This window comes from Furipterus horrens, unplaced genomic scaffold, assembly GCF_987537825.1.
Source record: "Furipterus horrens unplaced genomic scaffold, mFurHor1.1.pri manual_scaffold_1, whole genome shotgun sequence".
In the NCBI taxonomy this organism is placed as follows: domain Eukaryota; kingdom Metazoa; phylum Chordata; class Mammalia; order Chiroptera; family Furipteridae; genus Furipterus; species Furipterus horrens.
In genome coordinates this window covers 77,552,805-77,574,881 of record NW_028327171.1, presented here as the reverse complement: position 1 = coordinate 77,574,881, position 22,077 = coordinate 77,552,805, and the positions used below count along the sequence as shown (strand labels likewise).

Genomic DNA, 22,077 nt, shown 5'->3' with positions numbered 1-22,077 from the left:
TATAAAATTCTCCTGATGTATTTAACATTTGTCTATATGTTCACTCCAAGTAGTGGGTATATTAAAGTATTGCTCTATCTCTTTTCAAAAGAGTAACATGATATTTTTTTAAACAAACAAAAAAATCAAACAAAGTAAAACTGAACTCATAAAATACATGTTTACTTAGCTATTTTTCATTTTTACCATTTTGTACCCAAACTGAAGTACTTATTATCAAACACTGATTTCTGAGAATCATAGAAAGCTATTCTCATCAGCCTACAAGCTCATTAAAAACCAACCAAAACTTCAAAGTTAAGAAAGGAAACCATAACAAACCCTAGCACTATCAGTGACAATAATAACAAATTATAAACCTCAAGCCATGCTGGCATATACTATTACAGATTCAAGGCTGTAGATTGAATTTGTTATGTATTGGATTTTCAAGGCATAGTAAAGCATATACTAAGCTGACATATTAAAACTGATATTTGTTAAAATCAAATTGGTTTATACACAATACTACATGCAATTCAGAACAAAGCAGAAGGCTTTAACATGTTGTCTAATAAGCTGAATATACAAGATTTGTTGATTATGAAAAGAAAGTAAGCCAAAATGCACCTGACAAAATCAAATGTCAAGAGATAACCATAAGAATGTGTTCCACCTTCAAATTACATGACTAAAACATGATTCCTTTTTAAATTCCAATCACTTCTCATTTTACACACCATCTCTAATTCTACTAAAATTATTTTTATTGGTTTATCTTCAAGATATATTCTTAAGATATGTTGTACTTATGCATATGTACCTCTTATGCTGAAACTAGTATTTTTAAATACTGAGAAAGTTGGCAATAACATAGCATTTTTATAGCAAAGATGTGCTGTTGCTGTCCTTCAACATACTAAAAACACGATTAAAGGATGTAAGACTTTGACATAAATGTTTTCACTAGGAGTAATTTGACATGCAGTATCAGTGAGCACCATAGTAGTTACTTTAAAAAAGTGGTTTAGTAAATTAATATGAAGTTAGAAAAATTCTGAATTTATTGTGAACTTTCTGACTACAACTTAATGTTACTCTTTAAAAAAAATTCTTCTACTAAAGTGTGTCCTCAAGGCAGCATGTATAATAAGGTAATAATTTGAGTGTTTTATTTCTATTAGCATTTTATGTGATTCTATCTGCCTCAATGATATTTTTACAGTTCTTGTAACTATAAATGAATATAAAGAGCTATATAAAATTATTTAAAATCCAAATATCTAGTGATTCAGTTTCTTACTCAATGGAATATTTTATAAGATAGCTCTGCTTAAAATTGATATGTATTATTCAACATATCTATTCCTCTTTTGGTGTATCAGAGATAGGTTCCATAGAGATCAAATTAGAGGGGATGGGCAATTTTTAAATTTTTCTTGAGCTAAGTCATAATCAATTTATTTAAGATTAATCACAAATATATGTCACAAATAATATCATGGTAATAAAATATAATTCAAAGCAGAATATGAAAGCGATTGGGACTTCTCTCTCTCCACTCATATATATAAACAAGTAGTTGCTATATGTTGTTTCAATTATAGAACTTTCAAACTATACTTAGAAACAGTATTTTAATGGTGCTTGCCAAGGATCTAAATAATACCAAGAAGTATGAGGCTAGAGTGTATCATTTGCTCTTATTAAAATTTTTTTCCATTAACTATGTCTATAGTCAAAAGCAAAATGCCATGTTCTGTTCAAATTGTTACCGAAAGGCAAATTTATGTATAAAGTATATTAATTTCTTCCCCGTGGACTAGAGACTTCTGAATGGCCATAAGTAGAATACTAAACTCAACTCCTTTGGCAGAGTGTAATAGCAAACAAAGGTGTTAAAACAAACTAGATTCTAAAGAATCAGTACTTAATTTTCTTATGCATTTACACATTAAAAATTTTAATGTATAAAAGAAGACTATACTTTTTAGCAATGTAGCATATACTGCTATGAGATAGAAAAGCACAGATCTAGTCAACAATGCTATCTAATTCTGATAGAATTAGGTAGATTACCTCAGTGCCTATGATGTTTCTTGTCTCTACACTACCATGGTCACTAAACAGCAGGGAAAAAATTTAAAATAGCATATGTAACACCTCCAGTGCAGTATACTCTAGAACCACATACTCATTAAACATGTCAGTATTTCTAAAACAAACTATGAATCAACACATCAAGTGGGATAAATTTAGCCTATAAATAGACTCTGCTTAGTTTAAGGTGTGTTTTGCTGCCAAGTGAGTTCAGACAAAATGCATTTCTTTCAATTACTCTATCATAAGCTCACTCTAAGGAAAAGAGAGAAGACTTACCTTGGCACACAAAACCTCTTTCTTCGTAGCCAGCATTGCATGAGCACTTGCCAATGGGTACAAGCCATTCCCCTTCTGTACTGCAGTACATCCTGGGAGGATCATCCTCCTTGGAATTGTTAACACAAGAACCTCTAACCTCCACCAGGGATTGGGAATCCATGGGTACGGTGTCTGGAAACATAGCCAGATTCTTCACTATAAATGGGCACTTTTTGAAGTACACTCTCACAGACACCAAGGCAACACAGGCCCCAACGTCTTGAAAAGCCAAATAAAAGCCCTTTTTGTTAACAGGACCTACTTCTCTAACTTCAGTGTTGAGTTTAAGAATACGATCCCCAAGATCCATTTGAGTGAAACTTTCATCAGCTGCAATGGTGTCGATCTTTGTAAACTGATGCTCTCGGAACTTGACCCCATGATCATCATCAGATTCCATGTAGTACAGGTTGAAAGTCTCCTTGCAAGTTCCCAAAACAAAGGGAATGCTATTACAATCCCGTAGAGTGAACTTCAGCTCCACGTAGATCTTCTGAGCTGAGTTCCTGGGGACCCAGTTTGTCCTCAGCCAATTATTTTGGCTATGTTCCATCACATTGCACACCTGGTAAGTCCTGATGGGTGTGTAATGTTCATCAACACCACTAATTTCTTCCCACTGAAGAATCAATGGAGAAAAAAAAGAGTTGATTAATAAGTATAATAAGTAAATGATAACTAAGACAAGGGTGTTAATGGCATCACAGAAAATAAAAAAATAAGCAAAAACTTGAGTTTCACCCATTAAAGGTCATGATGTAGAACAATGCCATAGCATTCTTATTATTATTTTTTTTTGTTATTTGCATTGACACAAAGTGATTTATAATTTTAATGAACACAATGTGAATTGCGTTATAGTCTGTGGGATATTCAGGGGAAAAGTAGCTTAGCATTTGATTGGATGCTTAGCCAAATATTTCAGGATCAAATGCTCAAATCAGGCATCTTCAATAACACTGTAAAATGGTTTTGTTACACGTTTTAGATTTTTATATTGTTTATTATTTTAAAAGAATGAAAATATGACTGCATAAATTCATCTTTATTAATCTTCTCCCAATTTGGTCCACATTTTGGTAAAATAAATATGTGGCTAAGCAAATTGAGTCTAAATGATATTAGTACCATGTATTCATGTATGACATTCTAACACAGTCTTTCAAGGAATATGTGTTGGTGGACTATGAAAGAAAATTTGAAATAAAAATATAGACATACATTCTACTCCCCTCTCCCATGTTAAGTTTTACACAAATAAGAAATAAATGGGCTATTTGGGTTGTTGCCATTATAACAGGTTATTAGTGTTTTAAAAAACCCTAAAATGTGTTGGGACCTTTTAAAAGATTGAGGCCCTGCTTCTCAGATCCATAGAACATGTTTTGAGAAGCTTTTAAGTTAGCATCAGATAGTTTGTGTTACTTATAATTATATGAATATAGCAATTTTCCCTACTGCTGCTAGCAAAATACATATTTTACCACACCATTCTTGAATTCAAAGTCTTCCATGGTTTCCCATTATCTACACAAAGACTATTTCGTTTTGCATTTGTGTTTTTCCAAAAACTAGTTTTACATTTATATTTTTCTAGAGATTTGAATAGAGATTAGTGAACTGTGTTTCACTATACACTTACTATGTTCTTGTCAATATAAACTCTTTTACTGTTTTCAAAAGACAAGTTTGATTATTTGTTTATGGTATAACCCCAACTGGACCATGCTCTTTTCTCCTTGATACCTTCCATACCCCTCTCATCCTTAAGGAATTGTATTATATTACCCTTATTAAACACCATACTTATTCATAAAGTTAATTCATGATATATGTTAAGGTAAGTTTAGTTTTGATTCAATGCCTTTGCTAAATTTAGACCTCCTCATATCCTCCGTGGTATGCAGCATAAAAATTATTTTTTCTTATAATGCATGTAAAAATCATGCAAGTAAGTAACAAATATAAAGTTCTTAATACGTAATATATCTTAATTTTGTAAATAAACATAAGCCATGTGACTCCCTTTATAAATGTATTCTTAATTTTTAAAAATAATTTATTTATTTGCTTGTTTGTTCATTTATTTTATTTTTTTTAGAGAGAGGAGAAAGGAGAAAGAGAGGGAGAGAAACTTCACTGTGTGGTTGCTTCTCACTCGCACCCCAAACTGGGGACCTGATGTGCTACCTACTCATGTGCCCTGACTGAGAATCAAACCAGCGACACTTGGCTCGCAGGCTGAGGCTCAATACACTGAGCCACAGCAGCCAGGGCTTCTTAATTTTTTCCATTAAAGGAATGGCAAGTTTTACATACTTTTACACTAAATCAATAACATTTAAAGTGTATCAACATTTTAAAATTTATATTTATTAAAAACTTATAGAAATTTCTATCTATAACTTCTTGCCACAAAATAAGATAAAATGTTAATTAATTAAATTATCAATTACCACAAGAAAAAGATATGACATTTATTTGGCCTTTGATCTCATTAGGAAGCAAATAAATTGTTTACATTAGGATGTTTGAATTATCAAAACCGACTTGTGGACTACCACCAACACAGTTTAAAAGCTTTGGATTCTTTCTAGCTTCCCTACAAACCTAAAAACAAAACAAAAACAAGTAAAAAGCACTTCTTATTTTAATAAGCTTGATCATCCAGAATCTAGAATATAAGAAAGAAATTGATTTTCTGGAGGCAAAATTGGCTTGACTTCATTGTCACACCCAAGGTCCCACAAAGAAACACATTTGGACTATTTTAGAAAATCTTAGACCTAATATACAAGACACATTTATATCTTAATATAAAAAAGAAAATATTTACACTGTGCTTTTAATAATCACCAATATGCCATTTTCAAACATCAACTCTATGAAGCCTTTAAGAAGAAAAATGTACATAAAGCATCTTCTGAGGATTTTATGTTGAGTTGTCTATAATAGTAAAGTCATTCAAAGAAAAATTAATATATACATTTAATATTAGAAATTTTTTTTAAAAAAAGAGTAAACAAAGTTGGAGCTCCAAAGAATGCTGATGTTAAAAAGTCATTATTATGTGAAATCCCCTCTTTTATTTTATGGTTCTCCAGTGGCATTGTAAAGGACAGAGCTAACAAAAACTCCAGAGAACAAATCTTTTCTGTGGGCATTTTACAGAAAGTTAGATAATGAACATCATTATTTAAATATAAATCTACTGACTTAAAAAAATTCAGGTCAAGATTTCCTTAATATATATGAACTTATACTTTGTTGAATCAATTGCAAATTTCCTCTGCTATGTATGTATGAACAGTATTTTATTAAACATCAGACAGAGATTATAGTGAGAGTTTTGTAATTTAATGTAAAATATGATTTTAATTATGGAACTCTCTAGCTTTTTTTTTTTTTTTTGCTCTCAATGCTCATTTGGCAAGCTATCCTAAGTCCTTGAACACAGAGGTATAAATTGAAAGAAGATAATGCAAACAGTACCACAATGCTTTGCATGTAAGAGGTTGCAGAGAGCAATTATCACTTCATTAATTTATAATGAAGACCAAATTGCCTGTAAATGACAGTGGCTTGAGATCTCAGACCACTTGCCAAAACAAGTCACTAACATTTACTGAGGACTGAAGACAGTAGAAGCAAAATCCCTAAATGAGCATTTTCACAACACCAGAATAAAAAGCAAAAATCATTAATTAAAGCTGGTGGTGTAAAACTAACACTTTGTAATTTTAAAATATGCCCATATTTCTCCTATTTCCCTACTCTGAAAACTAACATGTAATATTCATAAATTATTGGAGATACTATATTGCCATAGTCATTTTCCCAAAGCAGAATCAGAAAATAAAAATGGGTGACATACAGAACTGGGTGGTTCAACGGACCTTTCTATTAATTTTCCTAAAGAAAATCTTTTTAAGGGGTATCCTGCAATAATATTGTGTTCAGCAGAGGGGAATATATAACTAAGAGGAGCTCAAATTCTTTCTAAAGCTCAATTCTCCCAGGTCAACAATTCTGATATTTAGCCTGGCTCTCAGATTCTTACTCCAAGCATTTATTATTAGACCACAGAAGACAGAACTCAGTGTTGTGTCCCACCCTGTCCTAGTTATATAACTTGAATCCAGTTGTATGTAGACTTCCTCTCCCTAGCAATATCATTCTCAGATCTATTCCCAGCAACATAATCACAATGAAACTCCCCATCATCAAAAAATACTGTAGGATATAAAGGAGATTCTTAATTTATAATTTCTAGATAGTACATTCCCTTCCAGATCATTGATGCAAACATGTATTTGGGGGGGGGGGACATATATTTTAATAATTAATTAGCATTTAGCTTAATAACTATCTGATTAACTTAATTATAGTAACTAAGGATTTTTACTCATTGATATTAATTACACTCTGATACATTTTTAGCTACTTGCTAATAGGAAGAAAGGAGAAAAGTGTTTACATTTTTTTATAGAGGGAGAACCACAATACATTTAGTACTTAAGCTAACATGATTTGGAAAATATTATGAAAGTCAGAAAAATACCTTTATAATTTACCTAATAAGACATAAATCCAGCTTCTTAGAAATCTGCAGATAATAAAAAGTAACACCAATATTCTTATGTTTACAATATTGCTTTTGCATTTCAATGTTCAATAAGACACACATTTCTACACTTTATAAAGATTAATAATTAATTTTTCATTCAAGAATTATAAGTGATATTAAGTTGGACCATGTTATTAGTTCTCCATTCATATTTCTTACTCTCATGTTTCTTTCCCTTTGTACACACCCACAGACTTTCAAAATTCAGTGGTCATCATAGATATATTTGAACATTTATCATGCATCAGAATTATAAGCATGGAGATGCATAATTGCTCAGAGCAAGGGTGTCACTGTCAAGTGCCAAGCACAGATATATCTACAAAAGTCATGCTTCCACTTATTCATAAATATTGTCAGTTCATTCTAGTATCAAAATTACATACATGCATATATGTGTGTGTGTACGTGTGTGAATATCGTCGGCAGCCGTCCGTCTCGAGAGACGATGGTGTAGCTTCTTAAGAGTCTATCTGCACCACCGAGAATGGCTGTGCAGTCCGACTCGGGAGTGACACGGTATCTGTCTCCTCCCGTGTTGAATCCACATCTTACGATGACGCTGGAGTGTCCTCTCCAGTGAAGCTGAAGCTACAGAGCCTGGGCAGGGTGACATGGAGGGTCTGCTGTTGCCCATGCAGCAGACCCCCCTCTCTTCGCAGCTGAAGGATCCAAGGGAAGACGGAGTCAATACAGCTTGGCTTCAGGTGCGCCGCAGGAGTTGCCGGTGTTGACTACAGCGTCAAACCGCCTTAGGGACTCCGGCTCCGGATTTTCTGTCGGGGTTTACTCCCTTAGCCTTTCCCCTGAAGAGGTATGCCGCAAGGCAGCGGAGGTTTTTTGGAGTCAGAGTTTTCCTTTTCTGATGTGCCCTGACTGGAAGATCGAACCAGCGACACTTAGCTCGCAGGCCGACGCTCAATCCACTGAGCCAAACCAGCCAGGGCATATACATACATATATTTCTAACAGTATGACATGAAAAAGTAGAATAAAATGAAACAGTTCAGACTAATGAGGAATAGAATTGTTTGGTTTGGGGGTTTTGTTGCTGTTGCTGTTGATTTTTAGTCAAACCAGAGAATGACATTTGTAACCAGGGGATCAAGGAGAAAGAAGATGGAGACTGGTGTTGGAAAGCCAGACTCAGTCAGAAGATTCGCTCCAGAGTCTAAGAATAGAAATGTCCAGAAGGGGCCTGCCTGTGACAGAATGGCCAGTGTTTTAATAATAATGACCATTATGCATTCCCCCACACTCACCTTTAAACCCCTAAGTAGTCAGAAGAAATTTGATAACAGTATTAGAACTGCCTTATTGCACATAGAAAGGACAATGCCCTAGTTTGGGTAAGTGTGCTGAAAAGAAAAGGAGGACACAGATTACTAATGAGGAAAGCCACCAAGGATTTCAGAGAGTGAGAGCAGGAGTTAGGATCAGAATGGTGTAACATCCCTATTTAGAATTATCAGGAATATTGGGCAGATGATGACTGTTTAAATTGAGTTTATTGGGGTGAACTGGCTAGTAAAATTCATATAGATTTGAGCTATACAATTCTATAATGCACCATCTGTATATTGTATTGTGTGTTCACCACCGCAGAGGAGATCAAAGAAAAAGGTTATTAAGGGCACTGTTTCCAAAAAGCTCGAGAGTATGGGGATCCTGTGTCCCTTATAAGTTCCTATCTGGAATTCTCTCTCTTTACCCAGCACCTCATGTTCACAAATGCTTTCATCCTCACACTCAGTACTACTCAGTTCCTTAAACTCCTAAATCAAGACAGAAACTAGAGCTGCCTTGGCTTCACCATTCTAAGGTTTTAATTTTAGTTATTCATCTGCCAGCTGGAATTCAGTGGTACTGCACTGAGATCTCAGGGTTGTTGCCACATCTTTGTGCCTGTGGACAAATGTCCCATATTACTGACCAGTCTGTCTAATTCCCTTACCTCAATGATTCTTACATAAACATTAGCAAGTGAGCTTTTCGAAAAAACTGCTTCATGGGTGCCTATACAAAATAATTATTTGCTTTTGAATGCCTTTGGCGATTCTAATGTACCCTTAAGGCTGAGAGCAAAACTATATGTCTTCTAACAGGATTTTTAAGTTCTGTTGTCTGCCTGACCTGACAGCATGCTTCAATGTCAGCTTCCAAGACTTCCAAATCTCCTCATAAACTATGTCTAAAGTTTCTTGATATCCCTGCCCCTATCTCTGTAAAATGGCCTTTTGCCCAGCCCTCATTCCATCTGTTCTTTAATTCCAGGATTTGCCAAAGCCCAGGCATGCCTTATGTAGAAGCTCACCTGAATACCTTCTCTACCTCCCACAAAGAACTGTAAGATATTATTATAACAGACAAAGCAATCTAATCATAGTGTTCTATTTTGCATCTGGTGGTAAATGCAAACCGTGTGCATTACAAAAATACATAAACAGTGTGTGTGGGAAGGTAACCTTCAATCACATATTTTCCTTGGTATGAATGTGAGTCAAGTGGTTTTAGACATGCTGCTATTTTTATGTTTGCTATAGTTTGATCATTTCCCACTGTGACCTTCTGTAGGGATTTGTGATTTTTTAAAAATGACTTTAAAATAGCAATTTTATTCAATTCCATGTGCATTTATTAAATATTTCTATATGCAAAGCCTGGGTTCGAATTTATGGATAGTCAAAAGTTAAAGTGTGATTTTTGTTCTCCAGAAGTTTTGATGCTGTGGGGAGAGATGTAAGTGTCGCAGAAAGCAAATGATGAAATGCTCTCTACCTGAGGTCCTATAAAAAGCTGGGAAAAGGGAGAAAAATAAATGGAGAGGTAGTAGGGCTACAATTTCTACAGGGCAGACAGATATAGAGAAAAAAAGTGTGAGTACACTGGAAGATATAAAAGGACAGACCTTTTAATAAGTTTGGTTCCACTATAGTTACATAGAACAGGAATGCCTGGGCCAATCTGAGCAATATCAACTGACATGTCTACTTCATCTGCTCCAGTGAGAAACTATGGAAGACAGGTACATGATTACCTCTGGTTCTCAAAAAATAAATAAATAAAAATAAGACTTTAGAAATACCACTACAAAGATCCAGAAGAGAAGTCATAAGATGACCTTTTTTGAATAAATGTACGCTGAACATTTCTCACAAGATTATGAACACATATGCATTTTTCTTATGAATATACACAAGATATACCTACCTGTGAACAGAGTAACAGCTGCTCACTCTATTAGAATTTTTTGACTACTAAATCATATTTTAGGGAGATGCTTATTTGTACTGAAAATTTATAAGTATCAGTAGAAAAAATATCAAGGTTCATGTATATAAATCCTTGCATATCCTTAAATTTTCCCTTATGAAACAGTGTTCTAATTATACTCTATATATGTCCTTTCAGAAACACTGATTTATATTTATTGAATAACTGATTGAAGCTCTGTATCAGTAATTGAGTAAGGAAGAAGATAGGTTACCTGTCTTGAAGAACATAGTCGGCGGCGGCGGCAGCCGTCCGTCTCGAGAGACGATGGTGTAGCTTCTTAAGAGTCTATCTGCACCACCGAGAATGGCTGTGCAGTCCGACTCGGGAGTGACACGGTATCTGTCTCCTCCCGTGTTGAATCGACATCTTGTGATGACGCTGGAGTGTCCTCTCCAGTGAAGCTGAAGCTACAGAGCCTGGGCAGGGTGACATGGAGGGTCTGCTGTTGCCCATGCAGCAGAACCCCCTCTCTTCGCAGCTGAAGGGTCCAAGGGAAAGACGGAGTCAATACAGCTTGGCTTCAGGTGCGCCGCAGGAGTTGCCGCTGTTGACTACAGTGTCAAACCGCCTTAGGGACTCCGGCTCCGGATTTTCTGTCGGGGTTTACTCCCTTAGCCTTTCCCCTGAAGAGGTATGCCGCAAGGCAGCGGAGGTTTTTTGGAGTCAGAGTTTTCCTTTTCTGATGTGCCCTGACTGGAAGATCGAACCAGCGACACTTAGCTCGCAGGCCGACGCTCAATCCACTGAGCCAAACCAGCCAGGGGAAAAAGAACATAGTGCATTTATGTTATACCCATTGTTGTATCTATTAGTATTTCATAAAGCCATATTTCTTTATTTATTATTCTTTCTCTGCATAACATTTGTTGGCTTGACTCTTCTTCTCCTCCAAAACATGTAACCTTGTACCTAAAACCAACTACCCTATAGGGAATAACTAAAATTAAATATCATGTGATATGCACAATGTTAAACTTACATAACTAACAAAGCACAGAAATGTGCTTTTAGCTATGTAAGGCATTATATTTAAAATTTAATACTCTGCATAGTTATGTGTCAGTGAGTGGTCTTAATGAGTAAATATAAGACCCATTCCATAAATATAAACATTTTAATTTTTTTTAAAGAAGGGAAAAACAAATGTCTAGGAAAAACATGTCAGTAAATTTATGACAAATATTTTTGGAATAGATGTTAGAAATGTTAAGAAGACAGACTAACCAAAAACATGAATATTTAATCAGCTATTGACTTTCAGTAGATATGATGTACTAAAATATAAAATATGAGTCTGTCCAGACAGTATCAATACATAAAAAATAGAGACATTTATTGAAGAATATAGAAGATACAAGAAGCTTTGTACATAGGACAATGACACCTCAGTCCCCTTCAAAGTAGGCACCTTGGGACCTCATACAGTTCTCTCAATCGCCATTGTATTTTTTCTGAATCTTATGGATGGTCTGAAATCTCTTCCCTTTCAAAGGCGATTTTAGTTTTGGAAGAAGCTAGAAGTCGCAGGTTGCTAATTCTGGGCTGTAGGGGAGCTGAGTCACCTGGGTGATTTGATGTTTCACAAAAAATCTCTGCACGGGACGTGATGCATAAGCAGGCACGTTGTCATGATGAAGCTGCTAATTGCCAATTACCAGTAGCTGTGGCCTTCTGAATCATCCAAATATTTTCCGTGGAGGAATGTTCAAGCTGAATGCAAAATCTGATTCAGATTCATTGCTCCACTCACTCAGCCATTTATAATATGACAGCCACACAGAATACATTCTTACTTAACAGCACCTACCGCCAGCACTAATTGGTACAGTGGAGTCACCATTGTTCATGCATGCACATTCTGGTCCATTTTCTGTGGCTGCCAGGTTATACTGATGTCATGTAAACTGTTCTTGTTATATTAACAATGGTTGGACTTTTTCTCTACAGACCTCTTATACCACACAAAGATGTTATATAAATTCACACTTGTAAAACATTTTTAATTAAGCCTGCTAATTTGAATGTATTTTTCCTATGTGGAAAAGAATATCACTATTAAAGGAAATATGGGAAGGATATAATTTATATTATAGAGGTTTTATTTAAATAGCAAAATATTCTTATTTATAATGTAAAACAGACTTATATTTCCCAAAATGTTACTTTCAAAATTATAACCATAAAGTATAGCATTATCTGAAATGATTATAACAAAGAGGTCAATATGGTTTAAAAAATCACTTAATATAGCATTTATCTATTCTATAAAAGTTAGAAAAATAAATATTGTTTATGCTTTCAGAGAATTCTCTCACTCTGTCTTCTTGCTTATATATATTGCCAAATGCCTTTACTTTCTACAAAATAAATTTCCCTTAAATATTAGGGAGTAGGACAATGAAACTATCATGCTTCCAATTCTTGGGAAAAGGTTCAATAAAAAATTGCTCAATAAAAAGATAATTTTATAATTCAGTATAACTGCTTGAAAATAATAAGGTAAAATTCCATGCTCATAGGCTTAACTTGTCTAGACTGAAAACTGTGCTAAGATGAGCCTTTACAGAATTATTACAAATGGCCAACTACTTAGAAATTAATGCATAGCAGTGACAGCAGTACATTTCATATCATTTGTGAGATTCATGTAATTTCCTGCTATGATAATGGGTTACAGCCACAGCAATCATAGCAATTTACAATGTACCTGTGGAGCGCTCACAGTGACGGAAATGAAATTAACTCATGTCACTGTGGAACATATGCTAAATTTCACAGATCTTCAGATAATTAAGTTTATTTTTTAACACAATAAGTGTAATTCTTGAGAGCATTTCCCTGAACTGTAAGCTGCTTTGTCGCATAAGGTTTAAAGCTACAGAGACTTCATGTCCTGTTTTTCCCATTCTACATAGGAAAATTTTTTATTATATTTTGCTATTTATGCTATTACAGTTGTCCCACTTTTTCCTCTTTTGCCCATCTCCACCCAGCCCCTACCTCAGGTAATCCCTGTACCATTGTCCATGTCCATGGGTCCTGCATATATGTTCTTTGGCTAATCCCTTCACCTTATTTCAACCAATCCCTTCTCCCCCTCTGCCCCTCTGAAGATTGTCCATCTGTGTTCCATGTATCTTTGCCTCTGTTTTTGTTTTGTTCATTAGTTTATTTTGTCCCTTAGGGTCCACATATAAGTGAGATTATATAGTATTTGTTTACATGGACTGGCTTATTTCACTTAGCATAACACCCTCCAGCTCCATCCACACCTTCACATAAGGTAAGAGATTTTTCTTTTTTGCTGCTGTGTAGCATTCCATTGTGTAAATGTACTACAGCGTTTTTATCCACTCATCTACAGATGGGCACTTAGGCTGTTTCTATATCTTGGTTATTATAAGTAAGACTACTATAAACATAAGGGTGCATATATTCTTTTGAATTCATATTTTGCAATTCTTAGGATATATTCCATAGGAACATTTTTAATCCTTTATCCATTGAGCATCCTGCAAAGCCCAGATTAATTGTTGTAGCTCTAGAGACAGACTCGGGGGCTCAAACCTAGCTCTGCTACTTTACTGGAGTTTAATAGACTATAATTTAATTCACACATCTGTAAAATGGGGGAAATAATAGTGTAGTCTTTCTATAGATGTTGCAAACAAAAGTAGATTATATATTTTAAACAGTATGCTGTGTCTATGAAGCAGTAAGTAAATGTTATTCTTCTTCTAAAGCTCAACTTAAAATGTCATTGGAATACACTAATCTTTTTATTATAAAATAATCAGAATATATTTTAATTTCAATATTTCCCTATTTTCTATTTTTTTACTAGAGTTTCTTCAGACTTGTTTAAGGTAATCACAATTTCTGACAAGTGTTTTTTGTTTTACTATTCAATATATATAATTAATGACAAAAGTTAACTAAATATTGGACTGCTTTGTATTTTTGTTATAAATGAGCCTTCTGTTTTTATCTGTGATAAATTTGCCATTCCATGTGGAGTAAATGTTATGCCAATAATATTCTACACTTTACCAAATACTATAGTTCTGTAATTTTATTAGACATTTGACTTCACTGCTTTTCACTATTATTTTTAAATAAAAGTATCTAATCTATATGTGTAAGATATTGATAAGTATATTCTATGGTTTAAAAGAGCAATTATGTAGTATTTTTATTATTATAATTTTACTCTATACTGGACACTGTGTTAAGCTTCAGTTATCTCTTGTCTAAATGGAGATGATGATAGTACCTTTCTTATAAGATTTTTAGTTACTTAATAAATAATAGCTAATAAGAATTCACATGGTTGTTACCTGCAAACTAAGTAAAACAAATATTTATTAAACAACTAATGTTAAAAATTATTTTTGGTACTATTATTATGATAAAGGTACAGGAGTCATATTCTCTGTTCTTGAAAATCTTGCATTATAAGAATGGTAATATGTGTGTGCAAGTCTAATATTACACAGTCATTCATTTAACAGAAATATGGTGTGGGCCAGGCACTCTCTATATCCTGGGGCCCTCCCACTCCATGGAAAAACTAATAGTAAATCCACTAGTGTTTTCATGAAGCTTATGTTATACTTGAGAGAAAATAATAGTAAGCACTCACACACATGCATACACACATGACAGGTGAGCTGTGGTCTTCATAAAAAAAAAAGATGAAAACATGGTAAGGGGATAGAAGACCACAGTTGGATTGATGAATATGATATTTTAGCTAGGGTAACCAGGGAAAAGTTTTCAATGTTGCAGCCACTTATGAAACCATTTAGAAATCAGACCAAGAGAATATCTGTGGATAAAACATCACAGGCTGAGGGGATAGAAAGCCCAGGGGCTGTGAGCTTGAAGGTGGTGTTGTAATCAAGGAAGTTAGTGTGGTCAAAACTGAATGAATCAGGCACAAAGTGTTGAAACAATAGATCAGAGAGGTAGTGGAGTACAAGAGCATTTAGGTCCTTATTGGGCCATGCGAGGGACTTTGGATTTTATTCTCAACAATTGAGAATTCAGGAAAGGGTTTGTCTAGGGCAATGACATGGTATGAGTCATGTATTAAAATGGTCATAGGGCTTCTGTGTGAAAATAAGCTGCAGATAGCAAAGGTATAAGAAGTGAGATCATTAGGAGGCTTTTGTAATAGTCCGGGTGACAGATGATAGGATGTTATTGGTTGAGGTAAAGAGAACAGATCAAATTCCGAAAATATTTTGGCAGTAGAGCCAAAGGACTTGATGGATTGGGTGTGGGACTAATTAGAAAAGGGTGAAAAGTGAGATATACATCCTCAAAGAATGGCAATGCCCATGTGAGACTGGAGAAAGAGAACCAAAGCCAGGAAGTGGCATTAAGGCAAGAAATTTAATAAGTGCATTTTTGACTACTAGTGAAAATAGCAGATGAGAGAGGAGGGTGAAGAGAGCACATTCCAGGCAGATGAAGTAAATATGGACAAAAACACTGACTGAGTTTGGGTATCATGAAGCAGCTGAAGTGAGTAATGAAGCTAGTCTTTCATTGATTAATTCAACACATGTTTATTAAATAACAGTTATGCACTAGAGACTCTCTTAGGTGCTGGGATTATAGTAGTGACAAATGGCCTAAAATCTCTCTCCTCAGGGAGTTTAAATTCTAGTGGGAGAGACAGACCAAAAAGACAGGATAAAGAAATAAAATTTCTGTTTTCTTATATAGTGGTATATTTTAAGAGAAATGATGGAGGCAAAAGATAGGGGATAGTTATGTATATTGACAGGAGGGAAAGATTTAAAAAAGAATGGACTAGGAAGGCCTCACCTGAGAGATGATGTTTACATGAAGGTCTGGAAGAAGGGCTTGCGAATGAGGAAGACTTCACTGGAAAAATGATATTTGAGTAAAAGAATATGGATACACCAGGAAAGAGTATTCAATGCAAACAAAATAGAAATAAAAAGCCCTGAGGAATTATCTAGAGTAAAAACCCCACAAAGAGCGGAGTCTATCTGGCATGTCCTAGGAAGATACTAGGGCAGAGGGAGGAATGGGAAGAGTTGAAGGTGCAGTCCAATCCTGGGATCTGAGTGAAAAATTGACAGGACTCACCTTTTCATAGGATCTCATTGGTTACTACAAAGGGAACAGCAGGAAATTAGATTAGTAATGAGAGATGATAATGTGAAATGGTTTGGAATGTAACAGGTTTTCCTCATCAATCATGAGATTCAAACAAAGATCCAATTTAGGGACATTACATTGACAAGAGTGTTTAGGATGGGTTGGAGGGAGAATGGAGGAAGATGAATCAGTTATTGTGGTTAGTTAAGATAGGGTGATGAGACCTTGTCCATTTTGCTCATTATTAATTCCAAGCATACAGCACAGTTCCACATAATCAACTCACTGAACGAGCAAATGAATAGATTAATTTTTGAATGACAATAATATTTTGGGTCAAAACTAAGACTTGGACATTAATGGATTTCTGGTTTATGAAAATTGAAAAACTGAAAATGACCAAGGTTTTAAGCTAAAATTTGATTATCACATTAACCATTTTATGTGAAGTTACTAGTAATGGGCTTTCCTGGCAATTAATCATGATTTAACCTTGCAAAAACCCCTTTGCAGCAGGTACTGTTATCAACTAATTTTACAAATGAGACAAATGAAGCTTAGTAAGAGATCCTATAACTTGCACCAAAGCAGATAGCTGGTAAATGGGGGAGCCTGCATTCAAACCCAGACCTCTTGAGTTACAAAGCCTTTATTTCTTGCCACAAGTCTGTTTGGTGACTTGAAAATCGTTATTAGCAGAGAGAGGCAGCAATACAGGTGATAAAGAGGATCAATTCTGTTTAATATAGTCAGAGTCTGACATGTTAACATGAAACACAGACAATGATGTTTTCAAAAGCTGGAAAGGTCATTCAGAATCAAGGAGAAGAACATGTAAGAGTAGGAAGTCAGAAAGCAATGAAATGACTAAATTTGATCTCAAATAACCACTTGTTCAATATCAGATATAAGTGTAATACATGGGGCATTCATAAAATTTTAGAGAAGAATGAATATGATTCAATAGTATTTACCTAAAATAGAGATATCAATTAAAAATATTGAAAGTCACTTAAAGAGCTAAATGATGTATATTCAGAACATCATTTTCAATAATAAAATTTTCAAACAAAAAGTAATTGCTCCAAAATAAAAATCATGAGAACATTTTTCTAATGACAAATTAAATGGTGAAAGTAGGTTTATCAAATTGTAATAATTATTTGCACAGAAATGCAACATCCACTGTCAATTGGGGGAACAGTTTTTAATTATCATCAGAGCAATTTTGAACTTTAAAAAAATTGAATTCAAAATTTATGGCCAGCTGCGTAAGTTACAGTATTCTTGTTTTCTTGGTTCAGAGTTTGACCACTCACTTATGTGTGGTATCTCAAATGTTCACATATCTTATAAATGGCCCATATTAAGAAACCTATTTAACAGAACCTATTATTTTGTGGTTTCAAGTATTATATTAATATAAACCACAACTGTATGCACCTCTACTTATTATCCAAATAAATTTTATCCAACATTCTACAAAAGATTTCAATGAATATTCACAGATAAATTCAAAGTTTAGATATAAATTATAGATGTTCCCAAATATACTTATTTAAAAATATTTGTCTAAATTATGCTTCAAATATTATAATTGATTATCAGATTCTGCTCTCCTGACTGACTGAAGCTAAAGTTGATATATTTTAAAGCAGTTGTTTGTTCTGGATTAGCAACGAGATAGCTCTTAGTATTATTTTCCCAATGTTACATGCCTCCAGCATCTAGAACTATATGGCACCTAATGGCAAAATATACTAATTTGTTCTCGTTATTATGATCCTTTTCAAAACATGCAAACTGAGTCAATTCTAGGGAATTAAGTTAGATTGTAGTACTATATTAAAAAGCAATATTAACACCAGAGCATACAGACTTTTATATGTGCACTGGTAAGAAAATATTCTTGTGGGAAAGTCCAATTAATTTTATACATTGGTATTGGTGAACTAATTCCTAAATCCCACAACCATGTACATTGTTATAAATACCACTTGGTATTTATTTATCCTTAATTATAAGCAAATATATTATGTATAGTATATATACTATTTTATAATATATGTTATAGTGATTTTATATTTAGTATATTTTACACCTGCTTGTATTTATCATAGCTTTGTACTTTAAAATCTTAGCCTTGCTATTTTGAAGAAAATTAAACCTTTTTACCTATAACTCTGGATCCAAGAGGGCTCAGAGTACATCGTTTTCAAAATAAACAATCATCCAAAAGTATTGCAGTTGTTGAATGTAGGTTAGTGTAGTGTGGATTCTAGAACCAAATACCCAGGATTCTCCTTTTGAATGTTGGTATTATTCACCAGACTTACCTACTCCCAAATATAATCATGCACTAAATGTTTTTTACTGATGAGACATTTTTCTAACTTATTTTTATGTATAACCTAATATAATACTCAAAATTAACTTACGGGGTTAAAGATTATTAATATCTCCTTCTGACAAATGAAGACATTAAGCTACCAAAAGATTCAGTAAAATGCTGTAGTTACACACTAGGACGTGGCAGAGAGGTGGCTAGAACTTAGGCACTCTTACTCACTCTTCTGTGATGATTTGGTTTTGCTTATCCTATTTCCCTTCTGGTGTGTGTGTGGTGGGGGTGAGCCAGTTCCAAAAGACACTTCTGTGCCACTCTTCCACTTACACATAAATAAAAATTCTGTTTTCCTCTGCTCCGCTGCTTCTTGTGCCTACTCCGTGAGCTACTCCTTGATTTTTTAATCCCAACCCATGGGACATCTTGTCTGTTAAGATTGTTTTCCCTCCCACTAAGATTGAGTCACTTGCTCCTCAGCTGTGCACTTCCATAGCTTCCTAAATAGTTCTACTATTCTATGTATTACCTCATACTATACCAATTTGCTTAAACATTTTTCTCCAAAGAGGCTACATTTTTCCTGAAGGTAAATGTCTGTAAGAGCACAAATTCCCTGTATAGTTGCAGAATCTAGCAAGGTAGTTGAACATTGATATACTTGCAGGATTAGATCATATAAAGGTATAAAGTGGTGGGGCACAATGGAGACTCAAGGGCACTATCTTAAGCTAGAGAGAAAATTCTACTTTAATTTTTCATATGCACTGTTTTCTTTTAATCTCACAATATCTAGTTGGGGTTATAAATAAATATTTGTTCAACTAATAAAAGAGGAACAATATGTTTTAATTTTTCCAATAAAAATAACATGAAATAGGTTAGTATTTAACCATGTATTATCGGCTAATTATGCCCCCTCCCTAAATTCATAAGATGAAGCCCTAATTCTTAGTGCCTCAGGGTGTAACCATATTTGGAGATAGGGTCTTTAAGAGATAATTAAATCAAAATACTGTTGTTAGGGTGATCCCAAATCTAATATAACTGGATTCTTTATAGGAAGATGAAATTTGGACATAGACATGTGGAGGACTCTGTGAAGACCGAGGGTGAACACAACTATCTATAAGCCAAGGAGAAAGTCCTGGGACAGATCTTTCCCTCACAGCACTTGAAGGAACCAAACTTATCAACACCTTGACCTGGGACCTCTAGCCTGTGAGAAAATAAATTTCTGTTGTTTAAGCTGCACAGTCTGTGGAACTTTGGTACATCAAGCCTAACAAAGAATACACTATGTAATAACATTTATGCAAAATTTAAGAGTTTAATACTCAAATAAGGTTTATACTTATAGGTACCCAATTAATTGGTTGATTTATTATTTTCTTCAAAATTTTTGTTTCATCTGTTTTCACAGATATGCCTGGCAGAGTTCTAAAGAGAATTACAAAAAAAAAAAAAATTAAGATAATGGCAAATAAAAAACATTTAAGAACATTTATTATAATTGAACTAGTTCAGAGCAATTAAATATTTATCATTATTCAGCATTTCCAAGCAAGTGTTAAAAAGATAAGTAAAGTGTGAGCTGATTTCAGTATCATATATAAATTATATCAAAGAAACAAATACAGCCTTTAGGTTAAGTAGTTATGAAATAGTTAAGCAGTAAAACTTTGAATGGCTACAGATGGAGGATGTTTAATAGTGTTGCACAGGAAGTGTCTTTTAGAGTCCAAGTTTCTGTACAATGAGAAACCTGTTTTCAGCTGTTGAAATTATTCTTCCAAATAAAAGTATCAGAGTTTAAAGTTTGTTTCCCATTGTTATATCTTGGTAGAAAAAGAATAGCTACTGCCGAAAGGAAGACATAGTAATAATAAATTGCAGAGCATATTGAACACGATTAACGTCTTCTTACTCATTCCATTGTTAAAAATAGAGTATTTATAGTAACTGTTTTAAAAAACTAACTGATGTGGGAAAATATTACAAATGAAAGCAACATTATTTTTTGGAATAAAAAAAGTTATGTCAGAATAGGTTGATGGGGCAATGAACAACTCAAAGTAACATCTGAAAAACAGAACTTTTCAAGAAGAGAAATGTAGTTCAGAATATAGCTACTAGCTAGGTCCCTTAGTATACTTTTCAATAATATACTTGGATGAAGGATAGGCTATTAATACTAATGCAATGAAAATTTGGACATTAATACCAGAATCTCACTTTATATCACTTATAGTGTATGGTATATTTCTCATTTTATAATGTATAACCAATTTTTCTTGTTTAGTCTTCTTCATACTCTTGAGAAAGACTAAAATTTATTCCCTTCAAAAAATCTTACAAACATTTTCTAAACAGACTAGAATCCATTTAACAACTATTCTCTATATACAAGAATCTGTTCTAGGTAGAACATGAAAGAAGCACTTACTATAATCCTATATTCAACCCATTCAATGTATTTATTGAGGGGAACCAGAAAATATTCAAGATTGGGTATAGAGCCACTGGGAAAAGAAGCAAACAGAAAAGTGTGAAGTTCCATGGAACTTTTACTTTCTAGGGGGAGAAGGAGAGAAGATAACAGAAAATGAAAGAGTAAAGGATACAGTGATCAAGGACCACTATGCTGATAATCTTCTATGAGCAGAGATCTGAGTGGTATGAGGAAGAAAACTATTTATGAAGGTGGTGAAGATTAACTGCAGGAGGAACAAGTGTGAGAGAGGAATATGAAGATATTTTAGATATGCTAATTATGAACTATCAGACTTCCAAGCAAAGATGACAAAAGGCTCTCCTTCTGAGTCTGAAATTCAGAAGCACAATGAAGACAGATACCGTGTAAAGAGGGTTTGTCATTATATAGATGGTGGCACTGGCTAGGAAATAACTGTAGAAAAAATTTTTGAGTAGTGAGTTTAGATCTCTTTAATTATTAGAAATCAAGAATATTGGGGAAAATAGCAAATGAGCCTAAAAAAAGAAATAAGAAGTAAAGCAAAAGAACTATGAAAATTGTGCTCCAACAACAAATGAAGAAAAAGTCTTTAGAAGGGGAAGATAAATTAATGATAAACCTTGTCAAATGCTCCTACTAAACGAGAAAAGCGAGGGTTGAGGATGGAGCCACCTCATCTGGCATCACAAATGTCACTGGTGTGCTTACTACAGAACAGACTTTAGCTGGCTTACTCCTATCTGGATGTCCTTCATCTACTTGTTTTTCAAAAACATTTTATTAAGCAAGTATTATGTATAGATATTAAATAGGTAACTA

The 22,077-nt window shown here is 34.1% G+C and overlaps 1 protein-coding gene across 1 annotated transcript in view; it reads right to left on the bottom strand.

Annotated features, from left to right (window-relative positions):
• Positions 1 to 22,077, bottom strand: part of LOC150021326 (ephrin type-A receptor 3-like) — a 121,202-nt gene that overhangs the window by 5,223 nt on the left and 93,902 nt on the right. The window contains exon 3 of the mRNA XM_090286677.1: positions 2,359 to 3,019. Within this exon, the coding sequence (XP_090142803.1) occupies positions 2,359 to 3,019 (661 nt within the window). The remainder of the gene's footprint in view (positions 1 to 2,358; positions 3,020 to 22,077) is intronic.